Source organism: Rosa rugosa, chromosome 4 (assembly GCF_958449725.1).
Source record: "Rosa rugosa chromosome 4, drRosRugo1.1, whole genome shotgun sequence".
NCBI classification, from domain to species: Eukaryota; Viridiplantae; Streptophyta; class Magnoliopsida; order Rosales; family Rosaceae; genus Rosa; species Rosa rugosa.
Window position 1 is genome coordinate 54,086,928 of NC_084823.1, and position 19,778 is coordinate 54,106,705.

Genomic DNA, 19,778 nt, shown 5'->3' on the forward strand with positions numbered 1-19,778 from the left:
GTATTCCCGTAGCATAGATACATGAAAAACGTTGTGCACATTGGATAAGTTTTGGGGTAGATCTAGTCGGTAAGCTAAATCACCAACCTTCTCAAGTTTCGCACATAACTTGTGTTCCCTAAGCACTTGTAAAGTTGTCTCCAAGTGTTGTGTGTGATCCGCTTCACTTTTTGAATAAATCAAAATATCATCGATGAAGACGATAATGAATTTATCCAGAAATGGACTGAACACTCGGTTCATCAAATCCATGAATATGGCTGGTGCATTGGTTAATCCAAAGGACATCACCAACCACTCATATTGTCCATACCGTGTGTTAAATGCGGTTTTATGGATATCATCCTTCTTGACCAGAAGTTGATGGTACCCAGAGCGCAAGTCGATCTTTGAAAATATTCGAGCTCCCCGTAGTTGAACAAACAAATCATCGATTCGCGGCAATGGATACTTATTTTTGATAGTCACCTTGTTTAGTTGCCGATAGTCGATGCATAGTCGGAGAGATCCGTCTTTCTTCTTCACGAACAAAACAGGTGCTCCCCAGCTAGAAGCGCTAGCCCGGATAAATCCGAGATCAAGCAATCCTTTTATTTGCGTCTGTAACTCCTTCAATTCTTTTGGTGCCATTCTATAGGGAGTAACAGAAATTGGTCTGGCTTCAGGTATAAGGTCAATGCTGAATTCAATTTCTCGACTTGGAGGTAAATGAGTGATTTCTTGAAAAACGTCTTTGAAAGAGTTCACCACAGGGATTTGGTCTATTAAAGGTTTTGAACTCTTTAATTCGACGTTGGCAAGAAGTTTGGAAGGTATGAATTTTTTTGGGCAAGTCACACTGAATTTTTCTAATGGGTTGACCAGGAATAGAGAAGGTGATGGTTTTCTCACGACAGCCTATGAGGGTATTTGCTTAACCAATCAAATCCTAGAATTATGTCAAATCGCCTCAAGTTTATGACTATGAGGTCCATGGGAAATTCTGTATCTAGAACATGTATAGGACATGATTTGCATACTTTGGTTAAGGTGGTAGATTTTTCTAATGGTGTTGAGACTGTTAAAATTTCATCATGCTCACTTGGTGTCAATCCCAAAGTTGTGACAAATGTAGCAGATATAAGCGAATCGGATGCACCAGTGTCAAATAGTATATGAGCATGAGTACTATATGCTATCAGCGTACCTTCCATCACGATGTTCTCACAAGCTATGGCATTTAGCTGGACAGGACGAGGTGGTGGGTTATTGTTTCGCCTCGGTGCATTGCACTGTTTTGAGAAATGTCCAACCTTTCCACAATTGAAACGAGATCCTGGAATGCGACGTGGCTTTGGACAAGCATTAGACATGTGTCCCGTTTCCCCACAGTTGAAACACCAATTTGGCCCTCTTGCCACCTCCTTTCCTTTTTCAGTTGATGAGTCTCTCCCTTTCTGCTTCTTCCATGGTTGTTCGCTTTTCTGATTAGACATTGGATGACTTCTTTTTACTCGGAAACCATTCTCTCGCTCTTTCTCCATGCGGTACTTTTGATTCTCTTCTTCTTGAGTTAAGGCTTTGTCTACAGCTTCTTCGTACGTGATTCCACGCTGAGTGACCATTCTTCGAATATTGGAGTTCAGTCCTCCAATGAATCGTCTTGCCTTTTTGTCATCGGTATCTACTATGTGTGGAGCAAAACGAGAAAGTTTAGTGAACTTGGTCTCATACTCAATCACAGTCATCTTTCCTTGGGTAAGTTGAATAAACTCTAATTCTTTCTTGTCTTTCTCAACTTGTGGAAAATATTTTTCCAGAAATTTCTCTTTGAAGACAGCCCATTCCATGTGTTCCATTGCTGCAGGGAGTGTGACACGTTTGACCGTGTCCCACCAGAAACGAGCATCTCCTTCTAACAGACAAGTAGCCACTCTTCGTAGCTCTACTTGGGTACAGTCCATCATTTCAAAGTGGATTTCCAGATTGTAAATCCATTCTTCAGCCTCGTGAGGTTTCCCTCCAGTAAATTTCGTTGCCCCTAGACTCTTTATGTATGTTACTAGCCGTCCTAGCCTCCCACCGACTTGATTTGCCTCCATCCTTCTTGCGAAGGCTTCGACAAAATTGTCTGCATCGACAGGTGGATCTCTTCTATTGGCCATAGTCCTAATTTAAAGAAAATGATCTATATGGTTATAATCCAAACCAAAATATTCTTAAATATTTTATTATAAACATAAATTATAGTAAAACTAATTACACAATGGTTAGAAAAGGCTTTTAAGAGCTATTTTCTAACATCAACTTGATTACAAGCATTATTGAAACACAACGATCTTTTCATGAAATGAAAATACAAACAACAAATTTCTAGGGTCTCCCCTTATTTTAAGAACTACCCTTCTCCAGGACCACATTAGGACTAGAGGTATCTGTTTCCTCCATTCCATCATTTAAACCAGGAGTAGGCATAAAACCAAAAGGAATAGACACATGGGGGCGAACACTCATGTATGGCTTTGATCTAATATGTGTATGAACATGAGAAGATGATGGTGCAACAACATCTTTGACATGTTTAACACTAGGAGATTCTACTGACTCTTCAGATTGAGCTACTTGTTGGTAATTGGGTGGTCCCCAATCTTTCGTCCTAAGCATCCCATTTGCAATGGCCTCATCATGTAGAATCATCATGTTTTCGGGATTACTTAAAATCCATCTAGCTTCCATGTATAGATTAATTCCTTCATTAACATATAAAGTTGCCATGTAGTACTTATCATCAAGGTTAATGCCAGGGTTGTCTTGGGAGATGTCAATACACATGTTATATGCTAGTTGCCTAGCCTTGGCATGTAGTTCCGAATACTCATTCTCATATTGGACATCACTTCGCAAAGCTTCTACGTATCGATAATCCATACTGTTAAGTGATCATTGATAAATAGATACATAAGTAACAAAATTCAAACTAAAATATTAATGATATTAATATGATTAAAACTTCGAGATGCAAAGACTATATATAAATAAGAATTTATACACAACTTGAACAATACGCATATCAATATAACCCTCCCCGTTCTTGTTAAGTTTTACAAAAATAAAGGTTTTTTTTTTTTTTTTTTTTTTTCAAAACTTAAGAGAACGAAAGCTCTGATACCAATCTGTCACACCCCAAACCCGAGACCAATATTATACTGAAATATGGTACCCGAATTCGTGATGTGGGTTATTACAAATAAAACTTCCTCAATGGATAAATTAAAGTAAAAGAATTTGCAAATAAGTCTGAATAATACTTTTATTAGAAATTGAAATTATTATTTTTACAATACTAAAGCTGAACAAAATATATTACATTATTTCTTTTGAGAAAGCGGTAGAAAATAAAACATTCATTTATTTAGAGAATCGCCCCATTTTCCCCAAGCGTCTAATCGCTACCTGAAAACAAGAAGGTGTAGCATCATGAGCAACACAAGCCCAGTAAGTACACAACATACATTCTTATATTAATGTGTCTTATAGGAAATCAAAGTGAATAACCAAGTAAAAATGTACCGGGAACCATTTATATGTTCATACGAATTCTTAAATATGTATATGTATACGCACAATACACACACACATATATACAAATATATTCATCCGTGTGAATGGTTTATAATAAATCATATAGTCACATCTCCTTATTGAACCAACAATATATTGCAGCATTAATATGTGAAATAACCTCAAAGAAATGCATGCTCAATTCTCTTTTTCACTTATCATCGTAACATATTAATAATATATCGCAGACAGATATTTGATCGAAATAATATAAGTACACTTCTCTTCTTAGTGAATTTTCGGATTAACTGGCAACGAATCATAAATCCACGTACTAGGGTATGTCTACTATACCCAAAGCACGGGTAAGCCGTAGCATACTGAGGACACTACCAAAGTATGTATACCCAAGGTCGGCTACTTCCTTCCTATGAGTATAATAGTGCACTATCTATAGGGACTAGGGCCCAAGGCTAACTTCCACATAACACCAAAACACGTTTACCAGTAATTCACTTAAGCACGGGGTAGTACTAATCACCCGGCTTCACAATTGTACTTCTCAAACATAATCAAATCCTCAAAATACAATCTTTATGAATTATAGATCGTAATATATATGTATATGTACACACACATATATATAGAGACATATACTTAGGAATAATTTCATATGAAAACATATGTAACATAATTGTATAACACAAATAAGTAAATTCACTAGTAAACAACATAATAAAATAAATAAGCTTATACATAATTGAAATCAAGTAAAATATTAAAGCACAAGCATTAAATGAGTAAATATACACAATTAATAAGCTTGTAAATAACTGAAATAAAGTAAAATAATAAAGTACAAGCATTAAATAAGTAAATATACAGAATTTAACAAAATTATATTATAGTTAGTATTTCAGTTCTGATGTCCAAATCCATTGAAGTTCATCAAACTTCAAAATGTGTTATGATGTCCATCACAAGTCCGAATTAGTCAAATGAGTACACCATGTCAAAGGGTTTTTCACAAGGAATTCAATGGAATAAGTCATGTAGTCCAGATCAGAGGGATATAGTCCAGAAATGGTGAAGAACCATAACAGTGCAGAAACCGATATTTTTGTTACTGACCTTTGGTGTTTAAGTCTTTACGTTCTGTGTATTTTACCATTAATTCTCAAACTCTCCAGATCACAAGTAGAGGTCCTAAGCTTCAAATTGATATAAAGTTTGTAGAAAACGGATAAGAAATGAGGGAGATACGAATTTTTCAAGTTGTGATGGCTGTATGAGATTTCCAGCGAGTTTAAAAGTTGAAAACTTTGATTAGCCATAACTTCTTCATTTCTTAACCTTTTTTAGTGATTCAAAAGCCTAAACTGAAGAACTTTTGATGAGGAATTTAATACTGTAAATATTTTTAACAAAACAGACTTTTTTATATACGAAAATACAGGTTTGCAGCAAAGCAGATCCTTTTCCATTTTATCATTGATTATGTAGTTTGATAAATCTTAAAGACAAAAGAATATAGAAATGTATTCATGTACTTACTTAAGGAACTCAGAAGGTCTTGTGATCAAACTTTGGACTTCTTTCACAAAAGGAAACTTCTTAAGGGAAATAGGATGAAGGATTTGTGTGAGGAACTTTTAGTTGGGTTTTCTCTTCAACTAAGGGAGTTTTTGATCAAATTTTGCATTTGATCTTCAAGTTGAGTATGATCAGATCATAATGATATATATAGGCTAGAATTAAGCACTAAGATAAGTGAGTGACTAATATTGTAATGCAAGTGGCTAATCCACTTGTTAGGTTAAATGATTAAAAGGAAGAGTAAAATTAAAAGAGTAGTAAAAGAAAGAAAACATAAAGCAGCTTTGCCAATTATATATATATATATATATATATATATATATATATATATATATATATATACATGCACACATCCATAAATATATAGATACACATTTACCTAATTGATAAGTAAAGAACTTTAGTGCTTTCTTAAGGTAAAAAGAAAATATCAATAATTAGTACTAAAATGACATGCATCATAAAAATAATATGGATGAGAGTCTTGAGCTTAATAACAAAGTAAGACATTTCGAATATAACTAATAATATAGTACTCTATGGTTGACACTAATTTTCGGGTTATTACAGGACCGAGGGTGATCGACTGTGATCTTCTATCTGTACTCCACTCTCTCACCTCCCCATCTACTCCACTTTCTTCTTCTTCTTCTTCTCTTCCAAACTCATAAACTCAAAATCCACAGAGATCCCACCAACCACTTTCCTCTAGTTTCTGCTCCAAATCAAACACACCCAGATCTGGTGTTGTAACAGAAACTTCGTTTTCCAAAGCTTGCTGCCGAAACTGGGTTATTGATGAATTGATGATTTCTCGTGCTACAACCCAGAAAGCTTCACAATATCTCACCTAGACCTGCAATCGAGTAAGAAACGAAGCTCAGACGCGTCGGAAAAGTCGTCGGTGTCGAAGAACAGTGCCGGAACAGAAGCAACCCGAAAACGAAAAATGAGTTAAAGTCGATTGAATTGGAAAACCAGTTAGACTAACGTGTAGCGCACGACGAGAGGATGAGATTCCATACCAGATACAGCACAGATGGTGGCCGAAATTTGCAGAAACTCGCCGGAGAAGTCGAACATTCTCACCGTCAATTCTTCTTCCTCGTCTAGTGCATGGACGATCAGAGGCCACAGGGAGGTAGGCGACAACGAGATGAAGACGATGATGCCTGCGCGCCGTCGTGAGGTGGCAGGAGAAGCGAATTCCTATCGAACCCAGTCCGGGGTCGTTTCAGAGTCAGAGAGCTGTAGTCCTCTCTCGAGATTTCTGGATCACTCCTCTGATAGTCTGATCCTAGGCCCATTTATAAGCTCCTTTATTTTTTTTATATTTTACATATTATTATATCACCCAATCAAGGACTAACATGTGGCAACTGGTACATTCGGGTCGGTTCGGGCTTTCGGGCCCTGAAAATATGAAGCCCGAGACCGAACCGATTATATGAAATCGGGTCGGGCTTTAGACCGAACCGAAAATTCCTATATGAAAACCGAACCGAATCGGGCTTTTTTCCTCGGTTCGGGTCGGGTCCTCGGTCTTTCGGGTCCAAACGCCCAGCCCTAATTGCAGCTATGCACAGACCATCTTCATTTCGAATGATTGCCCCAACTCCACCTTGACCATCTATACTATTATTAAGAGGGGAGAGTTTGTCAGCCAAATCAGAAACATTTTATCAAAATACCCTTTAAATATTAAAAAAATATTTTAACTAAAATATTTGAGAAAGACAAAATGGTCAATTCACAAATAAAAGAAAAACAAAATAAATTTAACTAAAAAAATAAAAAACAAATTTCTCCACATTCTGTTAAATAACTTCCCACGTAATTATCCACACCCATTAGGGTGTGTTTGGAGTCTAGTATTATTTTAATGACTCAATTTTTATAATAATTTAATTTGATAATCCTATCAATTTTGTCCGATAAAAATTCTTAAATATCCACTTTCTTAAAGATGCTACAACAAAAAATATTGCATATAAACTTTATTTCTCTCGACCACATCTATATTATCCAATTTCAAGATACTCACAATTTTAATCAAGCTTCGAACTCGACTACACGTCTACTCGGTTATAAATAAATAAATAAAAAATGATAAGTACATGAAATCTTTTAATTTTTAGGTGACTTAAAAAAGTACTCTCAAATTTACCGATATTTATTTACATGTATGTCAACAACATCTAAAGTGAATTATAAAATTTAATTTGTGTGACTAAATTAAAAAATTGGTGACAAAAATATGGAATGAAGTATAATTCAAAATGACCATTTCTCCCTCTTCTTCATACTCTACCGAGGTCATTTTAGACACTTCACATCTTCAACGGCACGACGTGATGCTAGTGGTGCGCGGGGGAAAGGTCCCCACCTCACGCGAGACGGCAGAAGAGATGGGGATAAACGGCAGGGGATGGGGGCACGTGAGAGATTGCCTGCTCACGTGCGGTGCGTAGTTGTCGTTCTCTCACTCTTTCGCTCAGTAGTGGGGAGAAGGCAGGGGGGACCCGTCACGTCATTATAGAAACATACGTATGCAATATCACATGGCTCAAGTAAGTTCTAGTACAGTACTAGTAGTATTATACCACCCACCAAAAACCACTTTTGAGGTGACCAAATCCGCAAGACCCACTTTTGAGGTCTGTGTGACTAAACGACACCGTCCTGAATTTTTCAAAACGATTTATCGCGGTGCGTAACGTAACGGAATACGGTAACGGCGTCAGAGTGGAAACCGCTTTTGACGATCCCAAAACCGCCCTGTGATTATAAAAAAAGAGGGAGAGGGGAGAACGGGATCGCGTAAAATAGTGGTGGTGTGGGGAAGGAGGGGGTGGGGCCCGCCAACATCGCACGGTGAGTTGGCCACGTGATTTGGGAGGGCTGACGATGTGGTAGGCAGACATTTTCTATCACGTGATGGGGTTGCGGATTCCGCGGTGAAACTGACACGCGTCCACCCGGAAAAGTCGTGTGGGAGATAAAAAATAATTAGAGGGGGTGTGCCTCCTTAAGATTAAGTTTAAAATTAACGTTAATTAATTAAATCCATTATCCTGACACGCCGAAACGATTTGTTAACTAATCCCTAAACGGATTCCTTAAGAAGGGAATGTCCATGTTACGCCGAAACACCCTGTTACTAAACAACAAAATCACCCCCTCAAATTCCATTATTTTTATATTAAACCTCCCCACATTAGTTGTAATATTTTTTATTTTTTTTACAGAAATAAAAATATTAATGCTTTCTACACCCCTTTTATATTTAGTGGTTGAAAAAAATAAAATAAGAAAGTAGTTTTGAATTACCCCTTTATAAATTGTAAAACAAGATATTTTCAAGAATAATACTATTTATTTTAAAAATTAAAATATTTCACAGTTTACTATCTTAACATACAAACATAAATTTTGACATAAATTAGAACTTGTGATAAATGAGATTTAAGCGGTTAGATCTATATCGAAGAATGCATGCATGAACTACTTCTTTGACCCCTATGGTATTGTTATTGGCACTAAAATCAGTAAAATGAAAATAAGCTTTCCGAAAAGAAAAATATATGTTGATGTGCAAGGTGCATGAACCCAGTGCGCTGGTATTTTATTAATTATATATTGGAATCTTGAAGCACTTTGTTATATTATTTAATTTTCATACGCACTTTAGTATAAGTTGTTTAATATATGTAGGCTGTAGGTAGGGTAATAAAGAAGTGGTCACAGTAAGAAGCCATTCATATTCTTTCAAAGTTTCAAGCTATAGGCGCCCTTTCAAATGCACTGGATTTTATTATATATTCGATGTACTTAATTAATTAATATGCAAATTGTTTGAAGGTTCAATGATAAGGAAAAGGTCCTTTGGATAACATAGCTAATTAATTATGCAGCACCTCCTTGTTCATTGCTTGCGTCTGGGATTTACTGCAGAGAAGAATACTGGTGTTGTTTGCTTCATTTGAGAACAAAATCACGAGATGATTTTCAATGAAAAAATTATGACTAAATTATACGATAGATGTTTTAATTGGGGATGAGTTAAATGTTGAACGAACACTAATATGAAATAGCAGAAGCAGAACTTACATGTAAGTTTAGTCGGGTCGGGTCGGGTGGTGATGATCGAAAACTGTAGAGGGATTTGATGTTGGAATATGCACGTGAGCTGGGGGGGGTCACTTGTGGTTGGACCCATTGGCTCCGGTGAGTGACGACAAGCATGAAAGTGACGGCACATTACTTTTTCAGGTCACATCTCCCCGACTGATAAAATCTTCCTTATTTGAGCGGTTGTTTGAGACTTGAGCCACTACCAGTCACTACCACCCATTGTCCTATAATTCTTAACCCATAATTATTGTTTCTAATCACAATACTAATTGACAATTAGTGATTCCATCCCACTATATATCCTCATCTTTTCAAAGTGATAAATTAAGGGTTGATTATGAGATTACTCGTGTGAAAACACGAGTAGTAGATATTTATCTTCTCCCACTCGAACAACTTTTGTTCAAGCACATGAAAGCAAAAAAAAAAAATGCTTTTGTGTTTTAGCATAGTCATTCCAATAATTTCATAGATGATCGTAATTTCCAAAGCCTCGAAAGGTTTAGACACAATGAAAATTTTGTAGTTATTTAGTTCCAACACATAATTTAGAAGACGATTATGAAATTACAAACCCATGCACCTTAAGTTAGCACAAGGTTTGTTAGACGAATCCTAATGTTGAAAAGAAATTTGTGGTGTTGAATACAAACTCCAATGTTGGAAGCATGTGTTCCTCATACACAAGTAATTAAGAGAAAAGGTGATGTAATCGTTAACTTTCAATTATATAGATATTTATAATTTTACAGAGTGGTGGAATCCACCTGAGTTGTTACATTAATTCAATTTGAAGAACATATAACAAACAATAATTGTCAATATATATAATAACTCGCATTTTCTAAAATTTCAACACTTTCACGATATAATTTAGAAATTAAAACAAATAATTGTTTTAATTGATTATAATTAAGAAAAAGAGTGTCATTGATATCATCTCTAAGACAAGACAGCATTAGACGCATTAACGACTCTGGAGGAGATGCACTGCATGTGGGGTTCGATTTGTTGTCCACACAAAATTTCATCCTATCCTTTTCCTATCCCTATCCCTATCCCTATTCCTATTCCTATTCATAGGAGGATGGTCACGTGTGCAGACTTCTTTTTTGGACCCTCGCCAATATCAACTACAATTCCCCGCTACTTTGGCCATAACACCATAATACATGTACTTTATTTCCTACCAAGACCTAGGAGTTAACTTGAATTGGAGTATTAATCCATTGCCTATTTGTTAAATAAAGAATGGGTAACTATTTCTAATTATGTATCTTAATTCAAAACTATTTAAAAAATGGTAATAGTGTGAAGCTTTTATAAATTTTATTAGATGACACTCAGTTTGTCATTCAGGTTAAAAATCTATATTAGTATAACCCTGTAAGCATTTCATCTGTTCGGCCCACCAAAAGTGGAAGCAAACCAACAACACCATAACCTATTTCGTTCTTAGCTTAAATTTATAAACTTTGACAATGCATAATTATTACGTATAAACGAGATTATATACTCCTAACAATAATTAGGGCATAACGACATGGTGTGAGCTTCTAAGAAAACAGTAGTGCACTAAGCCAATTCTTAATTAATTGTCATACATGTGACTTTAACAAAGGTATTATCAATGTAAGCATCTTCTTAATTGGGTGGGTGTCACATGACCAATATTGATAATCTAAATCCTAGCTAGCTCACACAACATGTTCCCTCAACATGTATCACAATCCAATATACTTTGGAAAAAACCACATGTTAATTTATAAAACTTGTAAGTATAAGGATTGGTATAGCGGTGTCATGTTAACGTTTTAAAATAGAAGTGGGTAAGAGACTTCGGAGTAGAGTAGTGATAAACATATTAGGACGAGTACGACTTGTGAAATTGAGAGCCAATGAGCCATGTTCTGCCATTTTAATACGGTTTGTAAGAAAATACAAAGAAAGAGAAATAGGTGGAAGAGATATTGTCATGCCAAGCTGTGTCATCGTATTTATATATGGATCCCAATGTGAATGCTTGCCATGATTGTCGGAGATTAAAGAAAACCCTAAAGGATTCCCTCTAAACAAGATGGAAGAATAAGAATCCATGACAAGTATAGAATAATATGTTAATAACCCTAGCTAGCAATCACGTACAAAACCTATTTTGTATATGTAATTGAGATGACAAAACTCATCCCATAAAACTCAACAATAATTTCCATCAAGTTGACTACAAAGCCTTAAAACGCTCCATCGATCACACCAACCAATCAAAAAAGTTCTAGATGCCAAAAGATCAGAATCTTTGAAAATCCATCATAAACGAATACATTTCATTAGGAGTGAAGCTAAAACAAAATTCTAACTTCTCCCGTATCAAAATAAATTTTGGAAAACCCACTCAAATCAGGGATGTGGCAACACCACTTTCCAATACTCTAACTCGAGACACGAGACATACTAAGTAAACTTAGTTATTAACCACGAAGTTAAACTTTTCACTTCGATTGAACAAACTAAGCTACAAAGTTTTTTTGAAAATCCATCCTAAATGGATACATTTCATTGAGAGCGGAACTAAAACAAAGTTCTAATTTTTCCTGTATAAAAAAAAAAAAAAAAAAAACACACACACACACACACTCAAATCAGGCATGTGGCAACACCACTTTCCACAACTCTAACACTAGATACGTGGCATATTAAGTAAACTTAACTATTGACCACTAAGTTAAACTTGTCATTTCGATCGAACAAACTAAGCTATAAAGGTTTCAAACCCATGATCGATCAATCAGAAGAAGTTATAAATGTCAAAAGAACTCTGAATATTAACCCTAAACAAACACATTTCAATATGAGGCAAAGCTCCATCTATTCTCATAGCAAAACAAACAACACACTCAATCTACATCTATGGCAATACTACTTTTCAGGACTCTAACTCGATTACATGTGGCAAACAAATACCAAGTAAACTTAGCTATTAACTGGTACACTAACTATCCCAATATCAAATTAACGTACCCCAGAAGAAACAAAATTTTTACACAGTCAAGTGTAAAACAGTGGTCGAGTACATGGGCGAGTAGGGTAGTACACTCCCTCATCATGCTCCATGCACGTGCACTGTGGGCAAGCTCAGAGCGGACCAGAGCAGACCCAGTCTCTGGCTCTCTCTTTCTCTCTGCGTCTGTTTCTTGGAGTTAGGGCCAAATAACCAGAGGAGAAGACCAAGGCACAGTTAGTCTGCACACGTAAATGGCGTACAGAACTAGTACCAATGTACCACCACTACTCGGAGAGATAAGAGTCACGTGAGAGAGAGAGGGAGGTAAAATAAGCGTTGACTCAGGAACAGTAGAATGTTGACTAGATTAGCTACCCGGGCAGTTTAATTATGGGAGCTGATCTGATCCAGAATTTTAATTAATTAGTATTAGAGGTGCTGCAGCTGATGATTAGAGCACAGATCCCGATTAATTGGCTTTTTAAAAATAAAAATAAAAATAAAAATAAAAATATTACTGCTGCTGCATTGGTATCTGTGCCCAGAGCTCACGAGCTTTTGGCCAGTTTTTATGGTTGAGATGGAGAGTGTTGAGATCAGAAGGATGTTGGGGGTAACGGAGGAAATGTCACGTGACTGTCTTGGGGTCATCTGCGTTCATTTGCCAGGTAACGCGGGACCTTTTTATCCGTGGGCCGTTCCCCCCGATCCAGCAAAGTTTTTCATTTTGTTTTTGATTTTTACTAGTTTTGAAATTAATTTAGAGACAGAAAAAAGAATTTGATTTGGAATATACGGAGGGAGTTTCGGATAGAGGCGATAGAGTTGATTGATTTGGGTTGGCGGTGGTAAAAGAAGTTTCGCATCTATCTTCAATACTATTGGTGAATGAATTATTTAAGCACAACGGGTAAATTGTGTCTGTCAGTATGTAATAATCATTTGGCGCCAATATACAGTTAAAGATACTCGAAACTAACCGCCAAAATTTTAATTATGAATACCTAGTTAATTGGACAACCTGCAAACGAAGGGTACATGCAAGAAAATAAGTGGGTAAAGGTTCTAGGCTCCCACTACCATCCATGCAAGAAAAGAAAATTAACGATCAACGTAGCTCGTTATATTAAACACAAGCATTCAAGTAAAGACAGAGATGAGAGCGAACCGCACAAAATCCTCTAATCAAGAACATCCTTGAGCACCCAACTTGACAAAGCAACCTAACTAGAATATATTAGAATTGTTATGCTTTAATAAACTATGTGTTTTTATTGCGCTTACATTCATCAATCATCATATTCATTCGTATTATTAGAATTTATCCAAATTGAGATAGGTAATACATTTAAATTGACATAAATTTTTTTATATTTCCCCTGTTCATTTGGTGAGATCTTGATTTGTAACTGTGAATAATAATTAAGAGTAATCCTAATATTTTCTTTTTTTATTCTCTTTTTCAGAAAATGGCGAAATGCAGTTCCTTTCTTTTCATCCGTGGACACTGGACAAACGGACATAACAAAAACCTAAGCAAAAGAAAACTATTATTACTCGGGATTGCCAAATCAAATAAAAAATAAAACAAAATAAAAATAGGGATTGCCGAAAACATTTAGAAAAAGAAAAAATGGAAGCAAAAATAATTGAGTTCCGTGAAGCGTAATGCCTCACCCAGTTAAACAAAACGGCGACGAATAAGAATCAAACAAAGTCCCCCACCTCCCGTTGCATCGCAATAACGGCGTTAACCCCGCCGCAACACCGTTAGAGAAACGGCGGGTTTCAGCTAACGGAAAACAGCCGAAACAATTAAAGAAAGCAATCAAATGCAAACTGTGTATAAAACATCACCATCCAAAGCACTCACACACTCTTTCACAAAACAGAGAGAGAGAGAGAGACTCCTCGGAAGAAAAAAGAGAAAGGTTAGGCTCCGACCTCGAACCCCAACCCCGATTTCCGAACGGCGGTGACTGACACGAAATCCAGAATTCCTCGAAGCATTTTCTGCGGTCCTGGTTTTTCGCGTGTGAGCAGCTGAAACTTGAAGTGAATTGCTCGTAATTCAATTCAGGTTTGAATTTTTCTTTCTTCTTAATTGTTCGGTAAAATTTTTGATGTTGGGAACCTTTACTTGGGGCCGGTGCCGGATCCATACCGAGCCAAAGAGCTGGTTGTTTAAGACGTACATGAACGCAAATTTTGCGAGCTTTTAAATTTTTCGACCTCTAGCTCTTTGAATCGTTTTTGGTTACTGGCTTGGTTCCTCTTGCTCCTGTGAAATATATTTTTTAAAATCCGCTTGATATTTGGAATTTAAAGTTACTGTAATTATTCTGTGTTCGGCTTCAATTCAATAGTAGATTGTTCGGATTTTTGTTACGTGGTGGTGAAATATTTGCAGGCAAAGGAGCTGTTGGGCCGGAAAAGGTCAATTCTTGATCGGAGCTGCTGCTGCTGGTTGAGCAAAAGGTTTGGATTTTGACGACGGTGAATGTGCCTCCGATCTTATGTTGGAGGGCCTGTGCACGGATCTGTGAACAATTTGGCCGAGGAGAGATTATATCAATTCCATTCCATTAATCGGGGAAATTTCCGGACTTGATTTTCTGTCCGTACAAAAAAAATATGGAGCTGCCACAGCCCCGTCCGTTTGGAGGAGGCCAAGGTATTGATTTTTCAATAACAGAAATTTTCATTTTTTGGAAGCGGAAAATTTAGGTAAAATAGAAATTGGTAATGAAAACGTGTTTTATTTCTTAACCTTGATTTCAAAGTTATTCTACAGGAGGAAGAAAACCAACGCATGACTTTCTGTCGTTGTACACTAGTCATTCAAATGCCCAACAAGATCCAATACCACCTTCTCAAGGTATCCCTTTTCCCTTTCAATCTGCGTTTTAAATTAATCTTCATCCCCCTTGTTTTTAATTATTGATCGTGTGCTCCGGGAGGCCGAATTTAAGATCGATTTCAGTATTATTTGGTGTAGTGACATAAGTACGGCGAAAGCCACACGCACGCAAAGCCATAGAGTAATTGTTGTGTATTCTCGGATGTTGCTAGGCCGATAATCGTGGGCGTTTGAGGATTGGTTTGTTAAACAAAACATAAATAGGGGGGGGGGGGGTCGAGAAGAGATTATGCATGCACGTGATCGCAATTGGATGATGGATCTGGGCCATGGAAATTGTAGGCCAGCCCAATGGATAGGCTTTTGCATTTTGCAAAAAGGAGAGGGCTAGCGGTTCATGGGGGGGATTGTGGGACCCACGAGAGTGAGAGTTAGGCGTGAGTTGGACGGGTATCCCACCCTATGCAGGGGGGGGGGGGGGGGGGGGGGGCATGATCCCATGGTATTCACATCGAGCGTGGGCTGTGAAGTGATGGCTTGGTTGATCATGTGTATAGGACAAAGGGATGTGGTACTTTGTCATATTCATATTTTTTTTTTTTGTAAATCTTGGATCTGAAAATTATAGGTGAAAAATCAGATCACTGATAATTGTAGAGGTCCCATGCATGTCTGTGGTAGTCCTGGTCCAGCTTCATTTATGTTACGGATTTACAGTCATGAACTTGGTTAAATTTGATGACTGATTTTGGATTCTTATGGTGTAATTCTCCTTTCTATTATGGGTTCATGATTTTTTACTAGATATTACCTACACAAAGGTTGCAATAAATTGTAGAAATAAAAAGTTTACTAATGTGAAACTAAGTACGTACAGTGTCTCGATTTACAATGTTTCCTATTGGTTCCAGGGCAACATCTGATGAATAGAATTTTTTCCCTTTTGTGATCGTCAGGAGGTTATCTTGAAACTCATGATTTTCTACAACCACTTGAACGAATGGGAAAGACCTGTGCCAAAGAAGAAACCTCGGTTGAGATCATATCACCAAGTAGAAGTAGTGTTGAAAAGCCGCCATGTGTGGCGCAACGGCCAACTTCTGTGGAGCACATTCTTCCCGGTGGGATTGGGACTTACAGTATAAGCCACATTTCGTATTTTAATCAAAGGGTTCCAAAACCAGAGGAAAACGTATTCCCGGTTGCTCCTCAAGCAAGTAGTACCCATGAAAGGAATGATGAAAACTCAAACTGCAGTTCTTATGCCGGAAGTGGTTTCACTTTGTGGGACGAATCTGCAGCAATGAAGGGAAAGACAGGGAAGGAGAATGTGGTGGAAAGACCAGGTTTAAGAGGTAAATTTTGTATGTCTGCATGCTTTATATTTGTGCTGAATTTTCAGTTTGATCATTGCGTTCTTGCTTGACCATCCAACATAAAGAATTCACATATATTAATATTTTATACATAGTGGAGAATATATGTTTTCAATTTGTTGGCATGCGAATGCAGATATATGATGTACCTACTTGAATAGTTAGATTGTGAGTAGAAGTAGGGTTATCTTATTAAATATAGAAGGCAATATTCAACCAACCAAAAATCAATGCAATGCAAAAAACATGAAACTCATTGACGCTACTGGTGATTTGACAGGGCAATGGACGTCGTCAGAGAGGCCATCACAGTCATCTTCCACTAACAACCGCAACTGCTTCAGCTCTCAGTAAGTCTAGCTATATTTCAAACTCTAATATCAGTTCTTGTTTGTGAAATATCCGTATTACTACATTGGATGAGAAATGTGTATTTGATAATGGCTTTGTTGGAATTCTGAACAGGTCATCTGGGCAGAAGAACCTGAGCTTCATGGAGATGATGAAGTCCGCTGCCAAGGGTTGCACCCAGGAAGAAGAACTTGACGATGAGGAAGAGTTTGCTCTGAAAAAGGAGATGTCCACTACTACTACCACTGCCACTACCCCCTACAAGGGTATGTCTCACTCTAGCTCCAAGGTTCATTATGAACTAACAAATTTCTCGAGCTAGCATTTTTTAGTCATGGTGGTCTCTCTCTGTGAGAACTTGATCATGCGTAATAACAAACCTGCAAACCTGCTTTTCCATGGTCCAGGGCCTTTCCTTTTTTTTTAATTTTTAAATTTTTTTAATGCTTTTTCATCTTCACTGAAGAGTAAGTGGGTATACCTTTACAGGAGAATTACGGGTTAAGGTTGATGTTAAGAGCTCTGATCAGAAAGCTAACACGCCACGATCCAAACATTCTGCCACTGAACAGCGAAGGAGGAGTAAAATAAATGACAGGCAAGGATTCTTCCTTCACAAGTAATTTTGATAGTTTGGATGTGCTAAATCAGCAATAACATGTTTTATTCAGTATAACATATGCATCCTTTTGAAAGGATTAGATGATACAGAACCCAGATAAATTAATGCCCACTTTCAGAAGTTTTATGGCTTTCAAACCTTATTTGACTTATTGACATATTTTGGCCTCTGTATTTACTTGGTTGATCTTCCCAACAACTAATAGATCAACCCTAAAAATAATTATTGCAGATTCCAAATGTTGAGAGAGCTCATTCCTCATAGTGATCAAAAGAGAGACAAGGCATCATTTCTATTAGAGGTATGTATATACATAAATGCATATGTCTTCAATCTGTCCTTCACCTTACATTACAACTTGTTGAATAATTGGGTTTTAAGTTTTCTCGTTTTTGCTTCCCAGGTTATCGAATACATTCAGTATTTACAGGAAAAAGTAACCAAGTATGAGGGTCCATACCAAGGTTGGAACCATGATCCAGCAAAATTGATGCCTTGGGTAAATCCCTTTTACTTCTCTTTACATATCGTGTTTTGCAATGTGGAAGCATTGTCCCTTGTGGGACGTTAAACTTGTAGCCAAATGTCGATTGGTTGACATTTGTAGCATGATATCGAACAGGGAAACAACAAGCTTGGGGAAAGTTACTGTGATCAATCTCGAGGTATGAATGGTGGATCTGCTCCTGCATTACTGTTTGCTGCTGCAAAATTTGAGGAGAAAACTACTTCAGTGTCTCCTACTATTCCTGGAAGTGCTCAGAACCTGGTAGAATCTGATACGAGTACTGAAACTACATTCAGAGGTAAGGATTACCCCAATGGAATAACAAACAAGGCAAATCCCTTTCCTCTGTCAATGCAGTCGAACTTCTCGACACCTGTCAGAAGTGGTAGTGCAGCACCTCATCTTCCACCTAGATTGCCATCTGATGCAGAGAACACATCATCTCATCCTCGCTCCATGTTATTCCCGACAAAATCATGTACTGCTGATGCTGGTGCCATTAGTGATAAGCTAAAAGAACATGAACTTACAATTGAAGGTGGAAGAATTAACATCTCAAGTGCGTACTCTCAAGGGTGAGTTTGCTTTTGCTCCATCTTGCATTTTTAATTAATCGATCTTAGCATTTTCTTTGGACCACTTATGGTTATGTAATCTAACCCAACAGACTTTGCTGCAATTGCACTGACAATAAAACTTGACTGTATGTTGTAGTTCGTAGTTGATAACTTGATATCATACAACTGTTATGATTACAGGATAGAGAAACTTGAGAGCACGACTTTGAAAATGCATGTTGGTTTATGAGTGGATAACATAAACAAAATTTGGTGTTGTGCAGGTTATTAAATACTCTTACACAAGCCCTGCAGAATTCTGGTGTGGATTTGTCACAGGCCAGCATCTCGGTGCAAATCGAGCTTGGGAAGCAAGTGTGTAGTAGAACGGCTATACCCAAATCCATTGTCAAGGTATCAAGTTCATGCATCCGTGTTATGTCATGCCATTCATTAGTAATTGCTTCTTTTCCACTGAAGCACATACTAAATTTCCATTTGGTACAATCTCACCTAAACTTTTCTGTCATCCTTCTGTAGGAAAATGAGATTCCCTCTATGACTCCAGGGAAAAAGCACCCTAGAATTTCAGTCGGTGAAGACTCAGAACAAGCCCAAAAGAAGCTCAGGACAGGCAGACACTAATATGACAAGTCTAAAATTTATAATTATTATTATTAGTCTTATATAATTAATTCATTTTTTGGGAGCCCCCTTCGATTTGAGTAAAGGGGTGTTTACTCAAGTCATCTGCTGGATTATAACCTACCCAGTGGGGACTGAGATTGATTGTAAATGTAGAGTCTTCTCTTACAGTTAGAATTTCTTGGGATCCATATATATTTCCCAACTCAATATCATTCTGTTATTGTTCATCGTTATTGAGAAGCTGCTTTTTCTGTTTAAGGCTTCCTTCCTGGTGTAAAGTCTCTTGCAGTTCTATTATTATTAATGATAAACTTCTACAGTATTATTTTCTGTTTTATGACTTTTTCGTAATATTTATTTTTCTTTGGCCATATATTCATTTCTCATAAAAACTTTTGGGCAAAACCGCATTTTCTTACTTTCACGCGAGTAATGTCTCGTTAAGATTTCTCTGTAACTGATGGAACAAGCATTTTAGCTTGCAACGAAAGCCTAAAGTAGCATACTAACTTGTAACAGAAGAAACCAACTGGAATGATTAAAACTTAAAAGTCAAATCTCTTGATGAAAACAAGATTCAATCCG

The 19,778-nt window shown here is 37.0% G+C and overlaps 2 protein-coding genes and 1 long non-coding RNA gene across 3 annotated transcripts; 1 reads left to right on the plus strand and 2 right to left on the minus strand.

Annotated features, from left to right (window-relative positions):
* Window positions 1-887: 887 nt before the first annotated feature.
* LOC133745039 (uncharacterized) lies at window positions 888-2,144 on the minus strand. Its single transcript, XM_062173039.1, has one exon. It carries the CDS (start codon window positions 2,142-2,144, stop codon window positions 888-890), a length of 1,257 nt encoding a protein of 418 aa, XP_062029023.1.
* A 1,127-nt stretch (window positions 2,145-3,271) lies between these two features.
* On the minus strand, window positions 3,272-5,241 carry LOC133743564 (uncharacterized). The gene is made up of 2 exons (XR_009863151.1): window positions 5,095-5,241; window positions 3,272-3,432 (listed from the first exon to the last, which is right to left on the minus strand). It is a non-coding gene; the product is annotated as an uncharacterized LOC133743564 (long non-coding RNA).
* Window positions 5,242-14,140: 8,899 nt separating this feature from the next.
* On the plus strand, window positions 14,141-19,530 carry LOC133743879 (transcription factor BIM1). Its single transcript, XM_062171947.1, has 12 exons — window positions 14,141-14,351; window positions 14,682-14,945; window positions 15,066-15,149; window positions 16,088-16,486; window positions 16,788-16,857; window positions 16,973-17,124; window positions 17,348-17,456; window positions 17,712-17,781; window positions 17,884-17,979; window positions 18,103-18,563; window positions 18,830-18,959; window positions 19,086-19,530. Exons 2-12 carry the CDS (start codon window positions 14,906-14,908, stop codon window positions 19,188-19,190), a joined length of 1,716 nt encoding a protein of 571 aa, XP_062027931.1. The 5' UTR covers window positions 14,141-14,351; window positions 14,682-14,905; the 3' UTR covers window positions 19,191-19,530.
* The last annotated feature ends 248 nt before the right edge of the window (window positions 19,531-19,778 follow it).